Below are 26,058 nucleotides of genomic sequence, written 5' to 3' on the forward strand. Positions count from 1 at the left end.
ACTTACTTTAAATAAATCAAATATAAACGGTAATAACTGTCCTTTCCTAGATTAAGATATTTCAGTTTTACACGGGAAACTCTACACTAAAATTTACGAAAATAAGGGACGATTTTTCGTTCCCTATTGTTAATTTCCCTTTTTTTCGGATGGTGATGTTCCTTTTGCACCATCTTGCGGTGTTTATATATCACAACTCATTCACTATGCCCGTTTCTGTTGTGACGTTTTGAATTTTAATGAACGTAATCTATGTATTACTGGTAAATTATTAAGTTAGCAATTTCGTTACTACACATTACTTGGTTTTGAAGTTTGGTTTTAACTGTAGAAAACTTATTTCAAACGGGATATAACATTCTACTTTTACGCAGATGTTGTTTACCAAGCCCGGAAATTTAGATACGATACGGGTGAACTTATCGATCATTCAAAAAAACTTACTTCTCTGACTATATTGTTATATGTTTTAGATAGACCAATAGTCCATGCTTTCTCTTACTATAAAGGTATATGTTTCAGTTGTACCAACAGTCCATGCCTACTCGTACTCTCTAGAGAATGATTTACGGACATTATTATATACAACCAATAGTTACCAAGTGTTAAGTCGACCAAATTCATCAATAGAATTAGTATTGGCATTCACACCGACAGCTCTTAACTCTCTGGTAAGTGTTTCCTTTTTTATATCTACACAAATTTAGAAATATTCCTTAGGGTCCTTGATTTCTGTATATTTTTGTATGTCCTTTTCTCTATTATGTATATTTAATGGCCAATCTTCTCTATTCTTTATTTTATTTTGCCTATTTTCCTCTTTTCCATATATGTTTTGTCCTTTATTCTGCACTTTGTGCCCATTATTCTCTAGTCTGAAAATCCCATCCAGACCCTCAGTTATTGTTGAATACAAGCACAAAATTTATAGAATCAACATGTAATCTTTTTGGGTCTGTATTACTGTAGCAGAAACATAGAATCTTTCCCATTGTGTGTTTTTGTAAAAGTTGGGAATACGGTTTAAAACATGTCATCCGCAAACCCAAATGATGCTTAAATTCTAGTCTATAAGTAGATGCTGTTATCTTTGCCTATGACTTCAAAATGACCTTGTTTCTTCCTAATCTAATCATAATCAAAAGAAATATGGTGAAAGTACAATTCAAAAGACTTCAACAATTTCCTTAGTACAAAAGTTTGCAAAAATTTATTTCTTTTTCTAGACGCCATCAAGAGTTGGCCGTTATTGAGTATCTGTTTCACAGATGACGACGAATCTGTTACAATTATCGTAGCCGCAGTCCCGTCCTCTTTTCCTCGAATGTGACCTACCGAATTAGACGTAAAACCACGTTTGTACTTACATGAGCAACATGAAGGGTGCCACATGTGGATCAGGGTCGGCTTACTCTTCCGGGGCATCTGATGTTCGTGTTGCTCAGTCTTTAGTTTTTAATGTTGTGTTTTGTTTACAGTTGTTTGTCTTTTTGGTCTTTTTTTGCCATGGTGTTGTTAGTTCATTTTTGACTCATGATATTAAAAGTCGCCTCTCTTGAATAGCTGCTATGAACTTGACTTTTAAGACCTCACAGTCATTAGGGGATTCTCTCGACCCATAGGGCATTGTCAATTATTCTTTATGACCAAAACGAGTTCATCTGGAAACTGAACCTTTGAAGTAGTGTTGCTCGGATAGCAAGACGTTCGGATGGCTTTCACCATTTCGTCTTAACTCGGCTAAACATGATATACAACAATTAGAAATCACATCTCGTATTTACAGCACAAAATCGTTTGCACAGCCCACACCACAAAGTAGGATATAAAATTCATGCTAATTCAAAGGAGAAAAAAATGTTTTCTTTTTTTTGTGAGTTTGAGACGGTGGTCTTTTTTGTGAGGGGAGGGGGTAAAAGGTTGTCCAAAGTTACCTTTATACCAAACAAATTTGTGCAAGCTAATATCGTCACTAAGCATGTGTCGTTATTTTGCTTATTGTTAATTGTTATTTGCAAACTCTTCTGCACTGTAACTATGTAACTATAGCAACATGTGTACACAAGTAATTGAACCAAGATTTGCGGGAAAAAATGTGAAGCTCATGTGTTACTTCTTACTTATGAAAAGATTACTGCTCGATGCAATACCTTATTCGACCAATAGACAACCAACAATAATGAAACATTGCATAAATCTAAAGAAAGAGCAAAACGAACAACAAAAAAAATCGAGGATGAGCTCATGTGCCCCGGAAGAAACAAAACGACGAACACAAAAACCGAGGATGAGCTCATGTGCCCCGGATGGAGCAAAACGAACAACACAAAAACCGAAGATGAGCTCATGTGCCCCGGGAGGAGCAAAACGAACAACACAAAAAACATAGGATGAGCGCATGTACCGGAAGGAGAAGCAGTTCCTGCTCAAGAAAACAGTTGAATTAGTTTATTTTTTTTTCCTTTTTCAGAGCATAAAAGATCAAACAATGTCAATGACTGGATATTTTCAATTGGTAAGATATTGTAAATACTTGTAAAGTTTTCCTAAATATTTGGAAAATTGGCTTAAATATTTGATAATCAAGTTGTTTTAAATACTTGGTAAGTTTTTTTTAAATACTTGGTTAGTTTTTTTAAATACTTGGTGCGTTGTTTTAAAAACTTGATAAGTTGTTTTAAAGACTTTGTAAGTTTTTTAAAAACATGGTGCGTTGTTTTAAATACTTGATAAGTTGTTTTAAATACTTGATAAGTTGTTTTAAATACTTGATAAGTTTTTTTAAATACTTGGTGCGTTGTTTTAAATACTTGATAAGTTGTTTTGAATAATTGTTTTAAATACTTGATAAGTTTTTTTTAAATACTTGGTAAGTTGTCTAAAACACCTTGCACATTTCAATTAAACGATTCGGTCCGTACGTAATTACAAAATAGTTGCTCTTGTGGATATTTGCGGAGACGATACATACTGTGATATTATTGAGAAACAAATTACAAACATACAAGCCGCATGGAATTCATACTAAAAATGACGTTTCCTTCCAACAAAATTTTAATTTTTAATTAAAACGTTGTTCATTATGATGATAAATATGTTTATTCTAATTGTATCTTCTCCTTTCACATTGCATTTTTTATTACAGAGTTGGGACGAAGAAAGATTAGCATGGGATGCTGACCCTACATATAATTCAATACGCTACATCTTCAGTACATCTGAGTACACATGGCGGCCAACATTATTTATAGCGAACTCGTGAGTAAATGTGTCTTCAAACTTAAATATGCAACGCCTGCATGTTACAACTGTGTGCGCAAACAAATGTGCATCACCTTGATCGGGATTTCTTTCGCCGATATTGTCTGTATTTTATTCTGCAATCAATCTTTTTATTATGAAGGTAACATGAAGCGATATACGAACATTTAGGAGATAACTTTATGTATTTCAAGCTTGGCCTTCATAAAGGTAGATTTTACTGTCCCAAACAGAGTTTACCGAGCAACTCGTAGCGGAGCTTGGTAAAAGGGATATTTGCGACAGTAAAATAAAGCTTTACGAAAGCCAAGCATAAAATACAATACAGTCATCTTCATTTTGATGCCACAAATTAGAATAAATTCCATTTAAGTAGACATTTTGGCCTAAAAATACTATAAATGAAAAAAGTACGCGAAACTGTTACATCGTCTTTGGCATCTAAACAATGCGCGACATAGGTATACTCTCGATGTCAAACATATACACTATAGACGTTTTTATATTTTTCGTACACTTCTGAATGGTTTAAATATTGACAAAATGAAAATTTTGAGGCAATTTTTTTTACATACCAAAAAAATCAAAATGGTGGCTTTCCTTAGTTGAGGACTGGTAAAACCTGGAATCTAACCCTTCAAAATTTGTTTTTGTTTTCTAAATATTCATTTATTTATTTTTTCTGTATTATTGTTTTCTTTCTGTCTTCACTTTTCTGTCTTTTGACATAAATCCATATATATATATATATATATTAAATAGATATACCATTCTATACATGCATGCTCATACATATATTTTGTATTATATTGCTATAAATGTTGAATGGAGAAGACTTCATAAGTCTGTTTGACTTGTGTCTTATCCAATTTGTACTTGAACAAATAAAATATGTTTAAACTAAAACCCTTCAAAATATTTGTCAAAGTCCAAAGACAATTATTGTTCCAAACGAATTGTTACGTAGTGTATTAGACTGAATTTTCTAATGCAATTTTTATGAAACATTTTTTTTAATTGGCTTAAATTCGACATCAAATCCACAATAATTACATGTCGTAACTAAGGAGTGAGCCGCCGTTTTGAATTACTTGAATAAAAAAATGTTCGATGACTACAGTATAATCGAAATAAAACAATACCTACTTCAAAAACACCGTTTAAATGAGATATCGTACACATTTGAATCACAGAAGTAAGGTAATAACCTAAAGTTGAACTGTTTTCGTTTGATTAACGTCATGTTTAACCTTGACATTTATATGCCAAAATCATTCAGGAAGTTTCACGGAATTTTATTTTATTTCAAAATTTATACATTTATTCCAAGATCTAACGTATTAATTCTTTTTGTAATGCGTGGCAAGTAAAACTGCATTTGAAGTGTCATCGGAATCTCTGCTGCCTCATTACTACACTACGGTTAATACTTGATTATATTGTTACAAGTTATATCAAACTCCTATGCATTATTTATGGCGTTGTCATGGGAAGCACGTGCTGTAATGAATGTTGCCTCGCGATTGTTGTCAATCATAAGAACAGACTATTATGAAACATTCCAAGATTTGTACAAGTTATGTTATTATTCAAAATTAAATTCAACGGTTGGGATTTAAACTATATACGTTTAAGCTATAACATGATATATTGACGTTATATTTTACGTGTTTTAGCTTAAATGTTAAGTTGTAGGATAAAAACAATATTCGTATTGCAGAAAGCATATAGCAATGCATTAGAACACGAAACAAACAGGAGAAAAGCTCAATAAAGCTAGATGTTCTTTCTGTGTAAAGCTCGTACAAATAAACTTTATATATGTCTACAATATAAAAAAAAAGTTGTGATTAAATCGCCAATGCGACAACTTTTAACCAGAGACCAGATGACGTAGAAGTTAGTAACTATTAGGTCACCATACAGCCTTCAACAATGAGCAAAACCAATACCGCACACCAAGCTATACAACGCCCCTAAAATGATAGATGTAACACAATTCAAAACGATAAACGAAATACAAAAATTGCATATATATTATTTTGGATCTGTGTGCATTAATGCAGGAGGGTCTAGCATGGGTTTACAAAAAAGAAAATATTGAGCAAAAAATGAAGAAAAAAGATAAATAGGGAAAACCAATAAAGAAAAAAGATAATTAGGGAAAACCAATAAAGAAAATAAATATTGGGGTGCTTAAATATAAAGAAAAATGGACAAAAGTAAAGAATAGAAAATGACCTCAAAAATTAAATAATTCAGAAATGCACACAATATCATCCATACCCATAGCAAAGCTTAAGTGCGATCCTCATCCATTGTCCACAGGTTCCAATCTTTAACTTAAAAATATAGGCAAAACATGATATCAAATCATGGAGTTATATCCCGTTCTCTAGGCAAAACATAAAATCAAACCCATGACTTATATCCCGTTCTCTAGGCAAAACATAAAATCAAACCCTTGGACTTATATCACGTTCTCTAGGCAAAACATGATATTTAACCATGGACTTATATCCCGTTCTCTAGGCAAAACATAAAATCAAACCCGTGCCTTATATCCCGTTCTCTAGGCAAAACATAAAATCAAACCCGTGCCTTATATCCCGTTCTCTAGGCAAAACATAAAATCAAACCCATGGACTTATATCACGTTTTCTAGGCAAAACATGATATTTAACCATGGACTTATATCACATTCTCTAGACAAAACATGATATTTAACCATGGACTTATATCACATTCTCTAGGCAACACATGATATTTAACCATGGACTTATATCACGTTCTCTAGGCAAAACATGATATTTAACCATGGACTTATATCACGTTCTCTAGGCAACACATGATATTTAACCATGGACTTATATCACATTCTCTAGGCAAAACATGATATTTAACCATGGATTTATATCCCGTTCTCTAGGCAAAACATAAAATCAAACCCATGACTTATATCCCATTCTCTAGGCAAAACATGATATTGAACCATGGACTTATATCACATTCTCTAGGCAACACATGATATCAAACCATGAAGTTATATCCCGTTCTCTAGGCAAAACATGATATTTAACCATGGACTTATATCACATTCTCTAGGCAGCACATGATATCAAACCATGGACTTATATCACGTTCTCTAGGCAAACATGATATTAAACCATGGACTTATATCCCGTTCTCTGGGCAAAACATAAAATCAAACCAATGACTTATATCCCGTTCTCTAGGCAAAACATGATATTTAACCATGGACTTATATGACATTCTCTAGGCAACAGATGAAATCAAACCATGGACTTATATCACGTTCTCTAGTCTAAATATGATATCAAACCTTGGAGTAATATCACGTTCTCTATGCAAACCATGATATCAAACCATGGAGTTATATCACGTTCTCTAGGCAAAACATGACATCAAATCATGGAGTTATATCACGTCCCTAATGCAACACTTGATATCAAACCATGGAATTATATGACGTTCTCTAGGCAAAACATAATATCAAACCTTGGATTAATATCACGTTCTCTAGGCAACACATGATATCATACCATGAAGTTATATCACGTTCTCTAGGCAAAACATGATATCAAGCCATGAAGTTATATCCCGTTCTCTAGGCAAAACATGATATTTAACCATGGACTTATATCACATTCTCTAGGCAGCACATGATATCAAACCATGGACTTATATCACGTTCTCTAGGCAAAACATGATATTTAACCATGGACTTATATCCCGTTCTCTAGGCAAAACATAAAATCAAACCCATGACTTATATCCCGTTCTCTAGGCAAAACATGATATTTAACCATGGACTTATATCACATTCTCTAGGCAGCACATGATATCAAACCATGGACTTATATCACGTTCTCTAGGCAAAACATGATATTTAACCATGGACTTATATCCCGTTCTCTAGGTAAAACGTAAAATCAAACCCATGACTTATATCCCGTTCTCTAGGCAAAACATGATATTTAACCATGGATTTATATCACATTCTCTAGACAAAACATGATATTTAACCATGGACTTATATCACGTTCTCTAGGCAAAACGTGACATCAAATCATGGAGTTATATCACGTCCCTAATGCAACACTTGATATCAAACCATGGAGTTATATGACGTTCTCTAGGCAAAACATAATATCAAACCTTGGATTAATATCACGTTCTCTAGGCAACACATGATATCAAACCATGAAGTTATATCACGTTCTCTAGGCAAAACATGATATCAAACCTTGGAATAATATCACGTTCTCCAGGCAACAAATGATATCAAACCATGGAGTTATATCACGTTCTCTAGGCAACACATGATATCAAACCATGGACTTATATCACATTCTCTAGGCAAAACATGATATTTAACCATGGACTTATATCCCGTTCTCTAGGCAAAACATAAAACCAAACCATGACTTATATCCCGTTCTCTAGGCAACACATGATATCAAACCATGAAGTTATATCCCGTTTTCTAGGCAAAACATGATATTTAACCATGGACTTATATCACATTCTCTAGGCAGCACATGATATCAAACCATGGACTTATATCACGTTCTCTAGGCAAAACATGATATTTAACCATGTACTTATATCCCGTTTCTCTAGGCAAAACATAAAATCAAACCCATGACTCATATCCCGTTCTCTAGGCAAAACATGATATTTAACCATGGACTTATATCACATTCTCTAGACAAAACATGATATTTAACCATGGACGTATATCACGTTCTCTGGGCAAAACATGATATTTAACCATGGACTTATATGACATTCTCTATGCAACACATGAAATCAACCCATGGACTTATATCACGTTCTCTAGTCTAAATATGATATCAAACCTTGGAGTAATATCACGTTCTCTATGCAAACCATGATATCAAACCATGGAGTTATATCACGTTCTCTAAGCAAAACATGACATCAAATCATGGAGTTATATCACGTCCCTAATGCAACACTTGATATCAAACCATGGAGTTATATGACGTTCTCTAGGCAAAACATAATATCAAACCTTGGATTAATATCACGTTCTCTAGGCAACACATGATAACAAACCATGAAGTTATATCACGTTCTTTAGGCAAAACATGATATCAAACCTTGGAATAATATCACGTTCTCCAGGCAACAAATGATATCAAACCATGGAGTTATATGACGTTCTCTAGGCAACACATGATAGCAAACCATGGAGTTATATTATGTTCTCTAGGCAAATCATTTTATCAGAACTTGGATTAATATATCACGTTCTCAAGGCAACACATGATACCAAACCATGGAGTTGTATCATGTCCCCTATGCAAAACATGGTATCAAACCATGGACTTATATCACTTTATCTAGACAAAACATGATATCAAACCATGGAGTAATATCACGTTCTCTAGGCCGACAATGAAATCAAATCCATGACTTATATCACGTTCTATAGGCAACACATGATACATTGTATCAAACCATTTCGCCGTAAATGTATGGAAAGCTTTTTGTATACCAATACTGTATAGTAAGATATTTGTAAACCAATAATGTATAGTAAGCTATTTGTAAACCAATACTGTATGGTAAGATATTTGTAAACCAATACTGTATGGTAAGCTATTTGTAAACCAATACTGTACGGTAAGCTATTTGTAAACCAATACTATACGGTAAGCTATTTGTATACCAATACTGTATGATAAGCTATTTGTAAACCAATACTGTACGGTAAGCTATTTGTATACCAATACTGTATGGTAAGCTATTTGTATACCAATACTGTATGGTAAGCTATTTGTAAACCAATACTGTACGGTAAGCTATTTGTAAACCAATACTGTATGGTAAGCTATTTGTATACCAATACTGTATGGTAAGCTATTTGTAAACCAATACTGTACGGTAAGCTATTTGTATACCAATACTGTATGGTAAGCTATTTGTATACCAATACTGTACGATAAGCTATTTGTATACCAATACTGTACGGTAAGCTATTTGTATACCAATACTGTATGGTAAGCTATTTGTAAACCAATACTGTACGGTAAGCTATTTGTATACCAATACTGTATGGTAAGCTATTTGTATACCAATACTGTATGGTAAGCTATTTGTAAACCAATACTGTACGGTAAGCTATTTGTATACCAATACTGTATGGTAAGCTATTTGTATACCAATACTGTACGGTAAGCTATTTGTATACCAATACTGTATGGTAAGCTATTTGTATACCAATACTGTATGGTAAGCTATTTGTAAACCAATACTGTACGGTAAGCTATTTGTATACCAATACTGTACGGTAAGCTATTTGTATACCAATACTGTACGGTAAGCTATTTGTATACCAATACTGTATGGTAAGCTATTTGTAAACTAATACTATATGGTAAGCTATTTGTAAACGATTACAAGATGGAAACACTAACTTATGATATAAGCTTTATAACATAAAATGAAAAAAAAAAACATAACTGAAGGTAACCATGCAACAATAACCACTACTAAACTACGGTCTCCTGATTTGGGACAGATACATGAATAAGTCGGGATTAAACATGTTTACCTTCCTCTAACCTTGGACAGTGGTGTAACAACACAACGTTTGAACAATACGTTCCTTTTGATTTGCTTCATGCTAATTAAGATTGGTGATATTTTCTCAGCAAAGTATCTAAAAAAAGTGGTCGAGTTAACTTTTAAGTTTTTGGTATTGTGTTCTTTACAGAGTTGGAGACCTTGGTATTATAGACGATGATGTGAATATGATGAGAATTTTGAAGGAAGGCAAAGTCAATTGGGCGCAGATGAGGATGATAACAACACATTGTGAAAGTGACATCACATATTATCCTTTTGATACACAGAAATGTTCCATTGTATTATCTACTTGGTCTTATTCAAATTCCGAGGTCACTATTTTGTTTGACAACAACCCAGTTGTAATGGATTTCTTCAGTGAGAACGGGGAATGGGTGTATGCTGGGTACGGAACTTCCGTCTACACTGAATATAGAGGAGATATATTTCCTTTTGATATGGCTAAGCTAGAATTTAAATTCGTTCGTCGACCTGGTTTTATGGTAATGAACATTATATTGCCAGTGATTGGAGTAGCCATTCTGACTAGTTTTGTTTTCAAGGTAGCAGTTGATTCCGGGGAAAAGATTGGTTATTGTTTGACTGTGATGCTAGCCTACGCTGTGTACCTCACTTTAGTTGCGGATAATATGCCAACAACGTCGGTAAATATATCTATTCTCAGTAAGTTGATTTAAGTACACTCATGTAAAACGGTAGGATGTTCCTTCTATTCTGTCTGACCTTTGCACTGCTTCACCTTTGCGCTGTTTCCCAGTGTACTGGCTGCGTTATTATCTGCTGTACTGAGGCATTATCTGACATATACTCTGTTCTACCGAGGCACTATCTGACATATAACTGCTCTAATTGTGCACTATCTTACATATAATCTGCTCAACTGTGCACTATCTGATATATGCTCTGCTTTACTTATGCACTATTTCCATGTGCACTATCTAACATATCCTCTGCTCTACCGAGGCACTATCTGACATATCCTCTGCTCTACCGAGGCACTATCTGACATATCCTCTTCTTTACCTGTGCACTATCTGACATATCCTCTGCTCTACCGAGGCACTATCTGACCTATCCTCTGCTCTACTGAGGCACTATCTGACATATCCTCTGCTCTACCGAGGCACTATCTGACATACCCTCTACTGAACCGAGGCACTAACTAACATATCCTTCTGCTCTACCGAGACACTATCTGACATATCCTCTGCTCTACCGAGGCACTATCTGACATATTCTCTACCAAGGCACTATCTGACATATCCTCTGGTCTACCGAGGCACTATCTGACATATCCTCTGCTCTGCCTGTGCACTATCTGACATATCCTCTGCTCTACCAAGGCACTATCTGACATATCCTCTGGTCTACCGAGGCACTATCTGACATATCATCTGCTCTACCGAGGCACTATCTGACATATCCTCTGCTCTACCGAGGCACTATCTGACATATTATCAGCTCTACCGAGGCACTATCTGACATATCATCTGCTCTACCTGTGCACCATCTGACATATCCTCTGGTCTACCGAGGCACTATCTGAAATATCCTCTGCTCTACCTGTGCACCATCTGACATATCCTCTGCTCTACCGAGGCACTATATGACATATCCTCTGCTCTACCGTCGCACTATCTGACATATGCTCTGTTTTACCTATACACTGTTTACCTGTGCGCAATCTGACATATTATCTGATTTACTGTCGCACTTTCGGACATATGCTCTGTTTAACATATGCACTGTTTACCTGTGCACTATCTGATATATGATCTGTTTTACATCTGCACTGTTTACCTGTGCACTATCTGACATATTATCTGTTTTACATATGCACTGTTTATCTGTGCACTATCTTACATATTATCTGCTCTACCGTCGCACTATCTGACATATGCTTTGCTTTTCTATGCACTGTTTCCCAGTGTACAACCTATGAGCTGTAACAACGTTGCGCACGTTCAACTTGGAATCTCTTTCCGGATGTTATCTTTGTCTTCACCATTTCTGCAAAAGAACTTAATGACTCATGTTGGCTGGTGCTGGACAAATTTACTATATATACATATTTAAATTGTTATACATGATAAATAAGTTATATAACAGATAAAAAAATTCATAACGCCACTCCGGCTACTTGGTTACAGTTCGCGGCAGCCGTCTGTAGTCTGATTCATCATTTAAATCACCTGAATTATCATTTGTCTACGAATATTATCGAAAATTTCTGGCACCATACCTACCGTGACAAAAGTATCATCTTGATTTACTTGTTCACTTTGCGCTAGTTCTCCTTCGCCCATGCGCACAATTCCTATTTACTATCGAAGCATATATTTTGTTGGATTAGACAGCTGACTTTTAGATAAATATGAAAACAGTACCTCTGATTGACGACAGGTCATTTTCATCTACAATAGAAATGGCCAATAACCAATTAGCTAACCTCGGCAAATTCCGCCACCTTACATCTGCTGACGTGTGCCGATTGTGTCAAGAACGTAACATACATAACAATATGAGATTATAGATATTAGTATTTATTTTCAGGTCTATACAATTTAATGGTGCTGATAGCTGGTATTCTTTCTATTCCGATTACTCTGTTTATACTAAGATGTCACCATAATGTGTCAAACGACCCTGTACCAAAATGGCTGTTGTCGACAACTTACTGTTTTCAAAAGTTTCTCCGTAAGTTTCTCCGTATATCCGTATGTTGCTGCTGCAGAAAAAAAGATAAAATATCAACAGAGGTCAATATCTTGAAATCAAAAACCGTAAGCATCATCGATGTAATAGAGAACGAGGCGTACAAAATGAAACAAGATGATAAACAGGAGCTTGCATGGAGCGAAATAAGCAGAATTTGGGATGACTTCTTCTTCACCGTCTATATGATTTTTGTTATTGTCATAACAACAATAATGATGGCAACATTGCTTATTGGATATTGTGTTTACGGACAAGATGAGAGTTGATCAGACTGCTTTGAGACCTTTCTTCATCAATAACAATTCGTTAAGCAGATGTATGTTTGAAGTAATTTAAAAATCAAACACTCCTGCATTATATCAGTTGTTTTGTCTGAAAGTATAAATTTTGACAACAACAAATTGTTGAAATATAATTTCTTCCTGTTTATACCAATATAAAATAAGGAGATATGGTATGATTTCTAATGAGACAACCATACACCAGATACCAAATGACGTAGATGTTAGTAACTATAGTAACCATACCACATAACAAGCTATAAAAGGACCCGACATTATACAATGTACACAATTTTTTTCAAACGAGAAAACCAACAGCCTGATGTATGCATAACACAACAAACGAACAAAAGTAAGACGTACGGCAACAAACGAGAACCACTGAATTGCAGGTTCCTGACTTTAGACATATAGAATGTGGCGGGTTTTTAAGATGTTTGCGGTGCACAATCTTTCACTTAACCTGAGACAGTAGTGTAACTGCAAAACAAAAGAACACTAAAAAAAGCCAAGTGACTGAAAGCTAGATCAAAGCCATTAACAACTCAATAAGAAATCAGGTATCAAATACAAAATATCCGTTATTAGTAGTACTGGGAATGTCAAATCGGTGAAAGTTACCAGTAATACTGGGAATGTCAAATCGGTGAAAGTTATCAGGAGTACTGGGAATGTCAAATCGGTGAAAGTTATCAGTAGTACTGGGAATGTCAAATCGGTGAAATTCATCAGTAGTACTGGGAATGTCAAATTGGTGAAAGTTATCAGTAGTACTTGGAATGTCAAATCGGTGAAAGTTATCAGTAGTACTGGGAATGTCAAATCGGTGAAAGTTATCAGTAGTACTGTGAATGTCAAATCAGTGAAAAATACTTATCGGATACCTGTTGGTTTAACTTGCGATACCCGAGTACTCGCTCGGTAAAATATTTACAAAATGGGATCACAAATTGTGCAACCATGGGTCAGACACAGCTCAATGAATTAGCACTGATGTACGTGTTTGATACATTGCAATTTAACAGTTTCATTTTGATGTGACCTTTGAAACTTTCGCTCGCAGACATCTAAGAAAATTTTAAGTCTCGATTGCCATTTCGTTGTGAGAAGGCGAAATAATTTACGATCGACCTACGTGGAAAGCCTACTACGAATGATTCCGACAACAGAAATAAACGTGTCGTACACCATTTTGCAGATAATTTAATGTAGGTTTACAAAATAACAAGTTTCAGTGGTATAGACAACCGAGGAATCGAAATATAACGAAAGTTCGCGACCAAGTGTCATTTCTCAAAAAAGCTAGTTGGATACCTCGTGTTAAATGTAGCAATAAAGATATTTTCTCAGAGATAAGTGACTGTGGTCAATACATATTTGGTTATGTTGAAATGTGTTGTTATGAAAACAATCAATGTCAGTACCGTTAAAAAACCAATATTTAAAGACCGTTCTAGTGTTAAAATGATAATCCTTTAGCATAATTTTATACGAAAAATGGGATGGGTGTACCTAAATTTTCATGCTCTAATAGTATGATGATGATGATGATGATATTGATGATGAAATCAGATCTTTGATAGTCTGTTAATTTCATTAAATACTTTTCTAGACTCCGTACTTAATCAATAGGTCTTATCATACCTCATCCCTTGTTAGTAACCTGTTGACGGTAAGTGATTAATTGATTGCAGTTACTTTCCCTTTAAACAATTCATAATTTCCAATGAGAACATTTTCCCTGAAAAAAATTGACGTTACGAAGCAAATATTTTCGAGTCACAATGTCCTATCCATTGTCAACCGGAACAGTGCATTCATCAAAAGGAGATTAGAAACTCGGCAATAAGGCTGCCCACCATCTAAATAATTGATGGGTTGTTGTGAGCACAGCGAAGGTTATAAAGAGGCGTTGAAGATAAAATCTATAAATAAAAATGAACATAATATGAAAATAGAAAATGGTCTTCTAAATGGCTTATGTTATTTAACCCAGATAAAACCGAAATTATGATTTTTTCAAATATTGAGACTTCAGACCTTAGCTTTTCCTTAAATGGTAAAGATATACCTTTAAGTACATCTCATAAGCATCTGGGAGTTAATTTCAGTAGTGACGCAAAATGGAACAATCATATTGAAAGTAAAATTACAAGTGTAAAGAAACACTTAAATGTTTTACGTAAACTTAAATACCGATTATCTCGAAACAATTTAGAAAAACTATACTTAGTTTTTATTCGACCCATTTTTGAATATGTCACTGAAGTGTGCGATAATTGTGGAATATGCTACTCAAATAAATTGGAAAATTTGCAATTAGAGGCCGCAAGAATAGTAACCGGTCTACCAATATTTACTAAAACTGAAACTTTATATTCTGCGGTTGGTTGGGAATCTCTTTTTGAAAGAAGAAGGAGAAGAAAATTACAGATGTTTTATAACATTAATCAAAAGCATGCACCAGAGTACCTATGTAATCTTGTACCTTCACGTGTACAAAGTACAACCAACTATCCGTTGCGAAATGGTCATGATATTATTGTTCCATTTTGCAGACTCTCCTTACTACTAAATCGTTTATTCCCTCTACAATACGTGAATGGAATAAACTTGATTCAAAAATTCGCAGTGTCGACTCTTTTTCTAAATTTAAGAAAGAAATGAAAAACGATAGTCTACTAAGTAAAATTGAAACGTTTTATTTGTACGGCCCGAGGAAATTGAATATTTTCTTAACGCAATTGCGATGCTCCGCATCATTCTTAGACAATGTCCTTTTTCGAGCTAATATTATAAATGATCCTTCTTGTCATTGTAGGTCAAATATTGAGGATGTCCATCATTACTTCTTCGTTTGTGTTGTGAAGGTTTTTATTTTCCTTTTTGTTCGTATACTTCACAGGGGAACACTTGTTAAGGTGGGACTATGATTGTGCTTTATGACTTCTATATTGATAAACATGATGGTGATTTCCCTTCTCTCGTTTGTTAAGTTCTTTTACGGTTCCTGTAGGTAGAAAGATGTCTGGGCATCTGGGGACTACATGTCGTTGTTATGGACTGGCTTGGCAGCGAGAGTGGGACTCGCGCCTTCCGACCCTTTTTAATGAAATAAATAAGACAACTCAATTTGCTGGTAGGAACAAGGATAGTTTAATTATTCTTTTCTTTTCTTTTTGATCATAAAATATCACAGTGCATAAATCATACAGATTAACAATAAATAACATTATCAGTTGACAATAACATATGTATTTCTATTTCAAATATTGCTTGAATTACCTTGTAAACTGCGTTCAGTCTATTTGTTATACATGAGTGAATAACCTCATGAAACGCAATGACTAAAATGTTATATCTGAATATATATATATTTATATTTATATTTATTGAATTATATAGCAATTAATTTCTTTCTTTAAATAAGTTTAAGTAACAGTATATAACTTACCTTTTTAATGAAATAAATAAGACAACTCAATTTGCTGGTAGGAACAAGGATAGTACGGGCAGTAGACTTATATTTGCTTTTATAGTCACTATTGAATACCCGACATTCTTGTTCCCCAGCCGAAATTGAGCTTCTTTTGCAAACGATGGAATTTGCTGCCAAAACATTTATTACTTCATAATATGCAAAATGCATTTATTTGTTTTTGAGAAGCATCAGAATTATGTTTTCTAAAATTAAAAAGAATAATATTTTTGGAAGAATTTTAATTTCTGATCTTAATAATAAAAGATAATTAAAAATTTGTTAAATTTTAATTATTATCTTGTATACATCAATCTTCGTATCTCAGCTGTTTGATTGGTTGTTAATAACATTCTCGTGTGCCTTAATGTATTACTGAATATTCATGACTCTGAGAATATGGTTATAACCTTGGATGTAATAGCAATTCGACATCCATCTGTCCGGCAACATAATAACCTTCTTTACGCGTGCCAAATAACTTATTTAATAAGGTTCTTGACTTTGTACTATTACTGATTATCTTGCATCTAAGATAAAGTTCGTTATTCTTAAGAATCTTAATCTATTTTATTCATGTATTTTCTTCTTATATCAACGAATTATTTGAAATTTATATTCCATTTTACTTTTCACTATCTTAAAAAACTAGAAATATATTTGTTTGTTTAACTAATATCTCCTTGATTTTAATTTCTTATTATTTCGAATAACGTCCTAAATCCTTTCATAACATTACCCCCTTGTTAGGTTTGAAATCTCCTGATTTCAATTTTTTGTTTATAACATTTTTGTTTTGACACTATTAATATCCTATTTTTTTTTGTGTAAGGTAATTTTTATCTATTTAAATTTTCTTGCAATAAATGAAACATAAATACATACACATACATAAAAATATAAAATGCATTCACAATCATAATAAATTTTATCAATCAAAAGGTGCCGATCTTCTTCTGTGGAACTGAAGTCCACCTGCGAAATATTGGAGATCTGTCTCTGGATGTACTCCAACTCGCGACAATGAGCCATATGGGGATCTGTGTTTTATGTACTCCACATGTAAGGGAATTAAAAAAAAATCACTCTCTCTCTCTCTTAGTCATTTGTACCTCAGTGAATTTAAGTTAATATGTTTGTTATAAAGTTTATACTAATGATTTTATTTTTAGTAATTTTTGACTATTTATTTATAAGATCGGTCTTGATCGTATGAATTCCTCCAGTTTAATATAATTTTTACATTTTTTTTTTTTTTTATTTATTTCATTTTTTTTTTATTTTACTTCATTGATGTTTTTTTTTTATTATTATAATTTTTAATTCGTTTATTTCTCTACTCACCTTTGTGTGCGTTAGAATTGTAATAAAATCTGTGTTAAGAATATATAGGTAATCATTATAATCTGATCTGTTATTGAAGTTAATCTAACTATTTGTCTATATGATAGATTGTTCAGAAATCTCAACCTGTTTCTGAAGGCAAATGTTTAGAATAACGTTTCTTGATTGCTCTCGCGTGCCAAAAAAAATGTATTGCACTCTTGATTCTTTATCAAAACATATGTTTATATCTCTGACCATCTTACATTACGTACTTATCAACAAAGTACCAACAAAGTACCAACGCATGTTTAATTGTCTGACAAATTATTTTCTATTATAATCTCGGTCATATATTTATATAGTTTGCACTTCACTCTCTAAATTGTATTATGTATTTATCGCTTACTTTTTTTTAAATATCTTCGTCGACTACGCTTTTAATATTTTTTTCTTTTAGTTAAACGACTACAACAAAAACGAAAAGGATATGCTGCAATTGCTACAATGTATAAACATCTTTTATTTAGAGTGATTTAATCATTTTGTCCACTCGAGTAGACTATGAGCATGTTGCCTTGGGCTCTTATTTTTGCTCATTGGTTGGGATTTTGTCTCCTTGACATTTTCCTCGTTTCCATTCTCAATTTTATTAATATAATTTTCAATTCCATACTTAATTCTTTTGGACATCAATTAAGAGTTCGTACTACTCGGGATCTAGGTTAAATATGTTCTTGCTTTATTATCTAATCTTGAGTTATACTCTTTTATAAGAGACACATTATATTACGTCTCGAGTTATATTTTTCTAAAACAGACCTAATATTGCAAAAGTTAACCTTTTTCATCACCCATTGAAAAGGTCAGAACTGAGAAGTACACTTAACAAACGTAGTAACATCACTCCTATTACCCTTGCCATGCCTACAATATAAAAGGATCGAAGTTAGGTACCGTAACTTCAAAATTATAGGCAACATAACGTTTTCGGCAGAAGGTAATTTTATCACTACGCTGAAGTCTTCCTCTTAGACAGTTCTACCCATGAATGAGATTAAATAGAATACAATGTTTAATATCGTCGTTTTTTCTTAAAACGATTTTGAATTACGGTTGAATTATACATTTGAAACATTACCATTTGGTTCCCAAGTGGGGGTAGATCCGTCTGCCCATTGTACCAAGTAATGTCTTTTACCTGATATAAATTTGGATTTTAATAATTTAGTCACTTCAAACCACGTGTTCTTTGTTGAGTTATCGTTGTTACTATTTTTAGTACCATCAGGTGTATTGTCTGATTTCTTATCAGAATTACTGTTATCTCTTTGTTTATTTATACTAGTATCACGTGTCTGTGATTGCTGTACTGATTGATCTGACGCAACTTTTGAATAGACTGGTGTGTCTGATACATTATTGTCGTCAGCCTTATCATCAATACGCGGATCCGAATGATTATCAGCCTGTGGTCTGTAATCTCGTGGATCTTTGTACGGTTTTAACCTATTAGCATGAACTAACGGTTTCATCAATTTATGTGACTGCAGTTCACATATTTTGTACGTATCATTTGATCCGCACCGTACTATGTAATAAGGGCCCATCCATTTCGGTTCCAGTTTCCTTTTCTTACCGGACCGAATCTTCATTATTTTTAAATAAACATGATCTCCAACTACAAATTTTGGAATCTTTGACTTTTTATCATAATATATTTTACTTTTTAATTGCGCCTCTTTCATATTCTCTTTAGCCGTTTCATGGATAATTTTGACCTTTTTAATCAGTTCATCAATGAACTGTTTGGGTTCTGTTTCCATTTTTTGTGTGGGGATCAATTGAGTATCGATAGGTAAAATCATTTCTTTCCCAAATAGGACATAATAAGGCGAATATCCTATGGATTGGGTGACTGGCGTCATTCAAAATGCCATCATTACACTAGGCAACACTTCATCCCACGTGTCCTTTTCCAATGTATCCATTGGATAACGCTTTCAAGGACAGGGCTAATGTGAATTTACTCTTTCGCATGATGAGTTCGTTTGCGGGTAAATAGAGCCAGCTACAATACCTCACAAAGTTTACTCGTAGCGATAAGTAGCATGTTCCCTCATTATGTGTAACGGGGAACCATATCATTTGAAGATTTCTTTATATAGCACGTCTGCTATATGTTTCGCCTCCTGATTTTTCAGGGGGAAGCACTCCGGCCAGTGACTCAGACTGTCTGTGACCAAGAGGATAACTGAATTCCCAGAACGGGATTTGTATAATCCTTCAAGGATATCGACATGAATACGTTCGAAAACGTTTACCACTGGCATAGGATTTAAGGGCGCTCGCATTTGTGGACTTGATTTTACTTCCTGACATGTTTTACATGATGTCACGTAATTGTAAACCTATTGATACATGCCAGGCCAATAATATTTAGCTTTTATAGCTTCATAATTTTTATAACACCTAGGTGGCAAGAATGATCGTGAAATACAATTAATATGCTATTTCGTAATTCTTCTGGTACTGCAATTTGTAATAACACTTCTCCCCTTTTTGTTTTTTGTTTAGTGCGGGGTTGAAAAACGTGGTATACAACTTCAATAAGTATTTCATACTGCATGCTTTCATAAGGAATCTATATTATCAGGAAATGTACCTTCTAATAGGTACTCATAGATGTATTTGAAATATGGACATTGTCTCTGTTTTATCCCTATATTTTTCGCAACGGTGTCTATGTATGCAATGTTATTAATAGTTGGTAATGTAGAGACCTGGGAATCTTTATGAATAAGTCTGAATGAATGAGAGTTATCTCAAAAAGTTGTCCTGGAGGAATAGGTGCATCGTTTGAAAGGTCTTCAGTTTTTTATTTTAGTAAAGATTAGGCAATCAATTTTTTAAGAATATAATTCTATAAATTGTTTTTATCATATATATTATTTACTTGTCAAACTTCCGATTGTTTCATCCCTTTTTGTCAAACTATTCAATATAATTTTTTTTTATATCAGATAAAAATCACGAGAGCAATCAGTTGGTCAGTTACTCGAAATATTTAGTTAATATTACACTACAAATTATACTTATGTGTGTTATGCAGTAATGCAAATTTATTGACCAAAATAGTCAAAACCGGATCAACAACTTAAAACTTAAAACTTATAAAGAAATTTTGGATAAATATAGTTTTTTCGCTTGAATGTGGAAATCATTTATTAGTGTTACCGTGATGATTTAAAATAGACAAAAATAAATAATGATTCAGTTAAACTTTTTATACATTGCAATTTGCAATGAAAAAGCAATCACCACAAAAGACACAGTCATGTATCTAACGGTAAAGTTATATATTATATATTGTATTTGAATTGTCATGACATGTCACATTTTTTTTTTTTAATTTCGTTCAGAAATATTCAAATTTGATTTTTGTTTATACAAATAATTTATTAACTTATTTTAATTGTTTTTCTTTTATTCTTTTTAACTAGTGTTTTAGTAGAGAGAGAAATATAGTAAAAGCAACAATCTTACCGTACATGTGAATACAAATATATACGAATTAAATTACTGTCCATTGATAATATTGCAAATTTTGCTAGAAAATGTAATATTGTTCGTGCGTGATTTAATAGTTTCTTTTGGTTTCATCCTTCGGGTTGTCACACAGTTTTGTATTTGTAACTGATTGTATCTGTCTCCGTAAGAATTGGACGAATCTTCATGGTAAACCTAGTTTCGTTTTGAGGTTCGGGCTCACTGAATTGAGGTTCTGTAGTTGATATCTCCCTAGTGGCGATTGGCTGGTATGATATTGGTCCTAACATCACATAGGTAAATTCTTATGAATTGGTTTATGGTACTGTTTGTCTTCTATTTGTGTACTATCCGTTTACTGAAATATTTTTGTGATAGTTTAAACTCGAAGCAGCAGTTGTTATACTCCTCGTGGTTGATAAATTTCTGTCTCCACCTGTGGTATTGAAAATTTCTTCAAGGTCGTTTGCATCGTCTCTTCCTTTGTTGTTATAAAGAAGGTTCGAGTCCTCTACCAGTTGTTGGTGAATGTTTTTATGGTCCTTTTTGTTGTATACTTCACAGGGGAACACTTGTTAAGGTGGGACTATGATTGTGCTTTATGACTTCTATATTGATAAACATGATGGTGATTTCCCTTCTCTCGTTTGTTAAGTTCTTTTACGGTTCCTGTAGGTAGAAAGATGTCTGGGCATCTGGGGACTACATGTCGTTGTTATGGACTGGCTTGGCAGCGAGAGTGGGACTCGCGCCTTCCGACCCTTTTTAATGAAATAAATAAGACAACTCAATTTGCTGGTAGGAACAAGGATAGTTTAATTATTCTTTTCTTTTCTTTTTGATCATAAAATATCACAGTGCATAAATCATACAGATTAACAATAAATAACATTATCAGTTGACAATAACATATGTATTTCTATTTCAAATATTGCTTGAATTACCTTGTAAACTGCGTTCAGTCTATTTGTTATACATGAGTGAATAACCTCATGAAACGCAATGACTAAAATGTTATATCTGAATATATATATATTTATATTTATATTTATTGAATTATATAGCAATTAATTTCTTTCTTTAAATAAGTTTAAGTAACAGTATATAACTTACCTTTTTAATGAAATAAATAAGACAACTCAATTTGCTGGTAGGAACAAGGATAGTACGGGCAGTAGACTTATATTTGCTTTTATAGTCACTATTGAATACCCGACATTCTTGTTCCCCAGCCGAAATTGAGCTTCTTTTGCAAACGATGGAATTTGCTGCCAAAACATTTATTACTTCATAATATGCAAAATGCATTTATTTGTTTTTGAGAAGCATCAGAATTATGTTTTCTAAAATTAAAAAGAATAATATTTTTGGAAGAATTTTAATTTCTGATCTTAATAATAAAAGATAATTAAAAATTTGTTAAATTTTAATTATTATCTTGTATACATCAATCTTCGTATCTCAGCTGTTTGATTGGTTGTTAATAACATTCTCGTGTGCCTTAATGTATTACTGAATATTCATGACTCTGAGAATATGGTTATAACCTTGGATGTAATAGCAATTCGACATCCATCTGTCCGGCAACATAATAACCTTCTTTACGCGTGCCAAATAACTTATTTAATAAGGTTCTTGACTTTGTACTATTACTGATTATCTTGCATCTAAGATAAAGTTCGTTATTCTTAAGAATCTTAATCTATTTTATTCATGTATTTTCTTCTTATATCAACGAATTATTTGAAATTTATATTCCATTTTACTTTTCACTATCTTAAAAAACTAGAAATATATTTGTTTGTTTAACTAATATCTCCTTGATTTTAATTTCTTATTATTTCGAATAACGTCCTAAATCCTTTCATAACATTTGTCCAAAATACACATCATGTAGAAAAACCTTATTCAATAATCTTAACTGTCTATCCGAAAACTTTGTTTTAGATACAAAACTATTAATTTGCGGACACTTGGAACTTTCGAACGAAAAAAATATTCAAATGTTCAAACATGTTCATCACAGAATTATATGACTTTTCAAACTTTCTTTTTCTTTTTTTTTCTCTCTCTCTCTCTTATTTTTACCTATGATAGCTAGTATTATATTCCATAAACTGTTTGTCTTATATGCATGTCCATTATATTATACTATTATTGTAATTTTGTATTGTATTATGGAGAAGACTTTAAAAGTATGATTTTGCTTGTGTCTAATCCATTTTGCTTTAATTCAGCAAATAAAATATGTTTTAACTAAAAAACGAGAAACACCAATGAACCACACCAACAAACGACAACCACTGAACAACAGGCTCCTGACTTAGGACAGGTGCCTAAAATGAAGCGCGTTTAAACGTTTTAAAAAGCGCCAACCTTCACCCTAACCTGAGACAGTGGTGTAACATTACAAAAAAAAAAGATATACTTAAGAATGTCAATTGAAATGACTTGACTTGATCAAAAAGACATTTAAACAAAAACAAGTAAACATAAACTGAAAAAATAAGTTTGATCTACGACACAATATAAATACAATATTAAAACGTAGGCACCTATATAGCATATACGTTACAGGTAGTACACAAAAAGACGTAGGAACATTGCAAAAAAGACAACTCTAACCCGGGACAAAATGGCGTTAAAAAAAACAACGTACACAGGCATATTTGAATATAATAATTTTGATGCTGGAGTACGGAAAACATGTATTACAAAATTAATAAATTTGATGTTCACAGTACGATTACATAAGTGAAAGTTTATCGTCATACTATATACAAAGGTGGTACATATCAAAAATAGTGAGACGAGATATCACACAAAATAAGTAAACGTTGAATTACAGAAATAATTTACAAATTGTGTCAACAGGTCAAATTAACACGAAAGTACGATTTCTGTAATCAGTATTGTATTAACTAATTCTTTTTTTAACATTTATTCTGTATACGTTTGCCCCCCATTATTCTTTATTCTTTATATATTTTGCTCATTTTTCTTTATTCTTTATATTTATGCCCTTCGTCGTCCTTCCGTTCTTCTGTCGTTCCGTCCGTCCGTCCCATTTTCGTTTCCGCACCCTAACTTAAGTTCGCCTCATGCAAATTTTATGAAATTCATACACAATGCTAAGAACCAATTCTCGCACTATGTAAAACACAATAGAACGTTCGGAGCATTATGCAGATCACAATAGAACGTTCGGTGCACTTAGTAAAACACAATAGAACGTTCGGAGCACTATAGGGGACGCAATTGAACGTTTGATGCACTACATAGTACACAATATAACATAACAAATTCATACACAATGCTAAGAACCAATTCTCGCACTATGTAGAACACCAAAGAACGTTCGGAGCATTATGCAGAACACAATAGAACGTTCGGTGCACTTAGTAAAACACAATAGAACGTTCGGTGCACTATAGGGGACGCAATTAAACGTTTGATGCACTACATAGTACACAATATAACGTTGTCTGCAATATGTATGACAACTTTAGACTGGGAAGATCGTTCAATGCACTACTTACTAAACAATATTCAGTGTACTATGTAAGACTCAAAGAAACGTTCGGAGCACTACGTAGTACACAATTACTAGTATCTCAGTGCACTATGTTGGAAACATAGATAGTTTGATGAACTACGGAAGACACGATAGAACGTTCGGTGCCTTAGCTTACAGAGGACACAATAAAACGTTCGGTGCACGACATAGTACACTATAGAACGTTCATTGCACTACAGAGGACAAAATTGAATGTTTGATGAACTACGAAGTAAACAGTATAGCGTTTGATGTACTACTGATTACACATTATAACCTTTTGTTGAACTAGGTAAGACAAAACATAACGTGCGCTGTACTACGTAGAATACTACAGATCAGTCGGTGGACTATGAAGAACACCATAAACTGATTGGTGTACACAAAACACTGTTCGGTGTCGATAGCTAGAGGACACAATACATAATTAAGTGCACTACGGAAGACAAAATAGAACGTTCGATGCACTACGTTGTACACATTAAAACGTTCTAAGTATACAATAGAAAGTAAAATAACAAAAATACCAAACTCCGAGGAAAATTCTAAACGGAAAGTTCCTAAGCAAATGGCAAAATCAAAAGCTCAAACACATCAAACGAATGGATAACAATAGTCATATTCCTTACTTGGTACAGGCATTTTGTTATGTAGAAAATGGAGAATTAACCCTGGTGTTATAGCTAGCTAAACCCCTCACTTGTATGACAGTCGCATAAAATTCCATTATATTGACAACGATGTGTGAACAAAACAAACAAACATAATAGGTAAAAATGTCAAAAATAGGGGTACAGCAGTCAACATTGTGTTATAATCGTAATCACTACAAAAACAAGCAAATATGTCAACAAAGACAAACAAAAAGGCAAATAGACAAAGCACATTAGAAAAAACGAAAGACTAGGATTAAAAATTTTACCATAGCACAACAACACAATGACGGGATGTACAAGTACCGAGCCACGTCAAACTGATACTGCTAAAAATAGGCTAAACAGTAAAAGTAATAATTTACAAAGACAAATAAAAGAATACTATAACACGTTATTAGGATGAAAAACAACGTCAAAACCTAGAATCTTTACTTAAAGACCATCGTGTATTATTTGTGAAGTTGATACCGTAATTTATCAACAAGGTCTTGGTATCTTACGATGAACTTTTTTTAGAAAATTGACGAGACGTTCTTTGACATACCCCTGGTTCATCAACTTTCTGCTCAGACACTGGTGACGTTTTACAAAGTTTTA

The 26,058-nt window shown here is 33.4% G+C and overlaps 1 protein-coding gene across 4 annotated transcripts in view; it reads left to right on the forward strand.

Moving 5' to 3' along the window:
• Positions 1-594: 594 nt before the first annotated feature.
• The window catches only part of LOC127717926 (acetylcholine receptor subunit alpha-like), a 52,889-nt gene continuing 27,425 nt past the window's right edge, over positions 595-26,058 (forward strand). Inside the window, exons 1-5 of one of the 4 annotated variants that reach the window (XM_052223798.1) lie at positions 595-671; positions 2,471-2,515; positions 3,146-3,258; positions 10,028-10,563; positions 12,454-12,659. In XM_052223798.1, the coding sequence (XP_052079758.1) occupies positions 2,489-2,515; positions 3,146-3,258; positions 10,028-10,563; positions 12,454-12,659 (882 nt within the window). In that variant the 5' untranslated portion in view covers positions 595-671; positions 2,471-2,488. Of the gene's footprint in view, positions 672-2,470; positions 2,516-3,145; positions 3,259-10,027; positions 10,564-12,453; positions 14,220-26,058 lie in introns of those variants that run through there. The other 3 variants (XM_052223797.1, XM_052223801.1, XM_052223799.1) reach the window with 3 other exon arrangements.

Source organism: Mytilus californianus, unplaced genomic scaffold, assembly GCF_021869535.1.
Source record: "Mytilus californianus isolate M0D057914Y unplaced genomic scaffold, xbMytCali1.0.p SCAF_10, whole genome shotgun sequence".
In the NCBI taxonomy this organism is placed as follows: domain Eukaryota; kingdom Metazoa; phylum Mollusca; class Bivalvia; order Mytilida; family Mytilidae; genus Mytilus; species Mytilus californianus.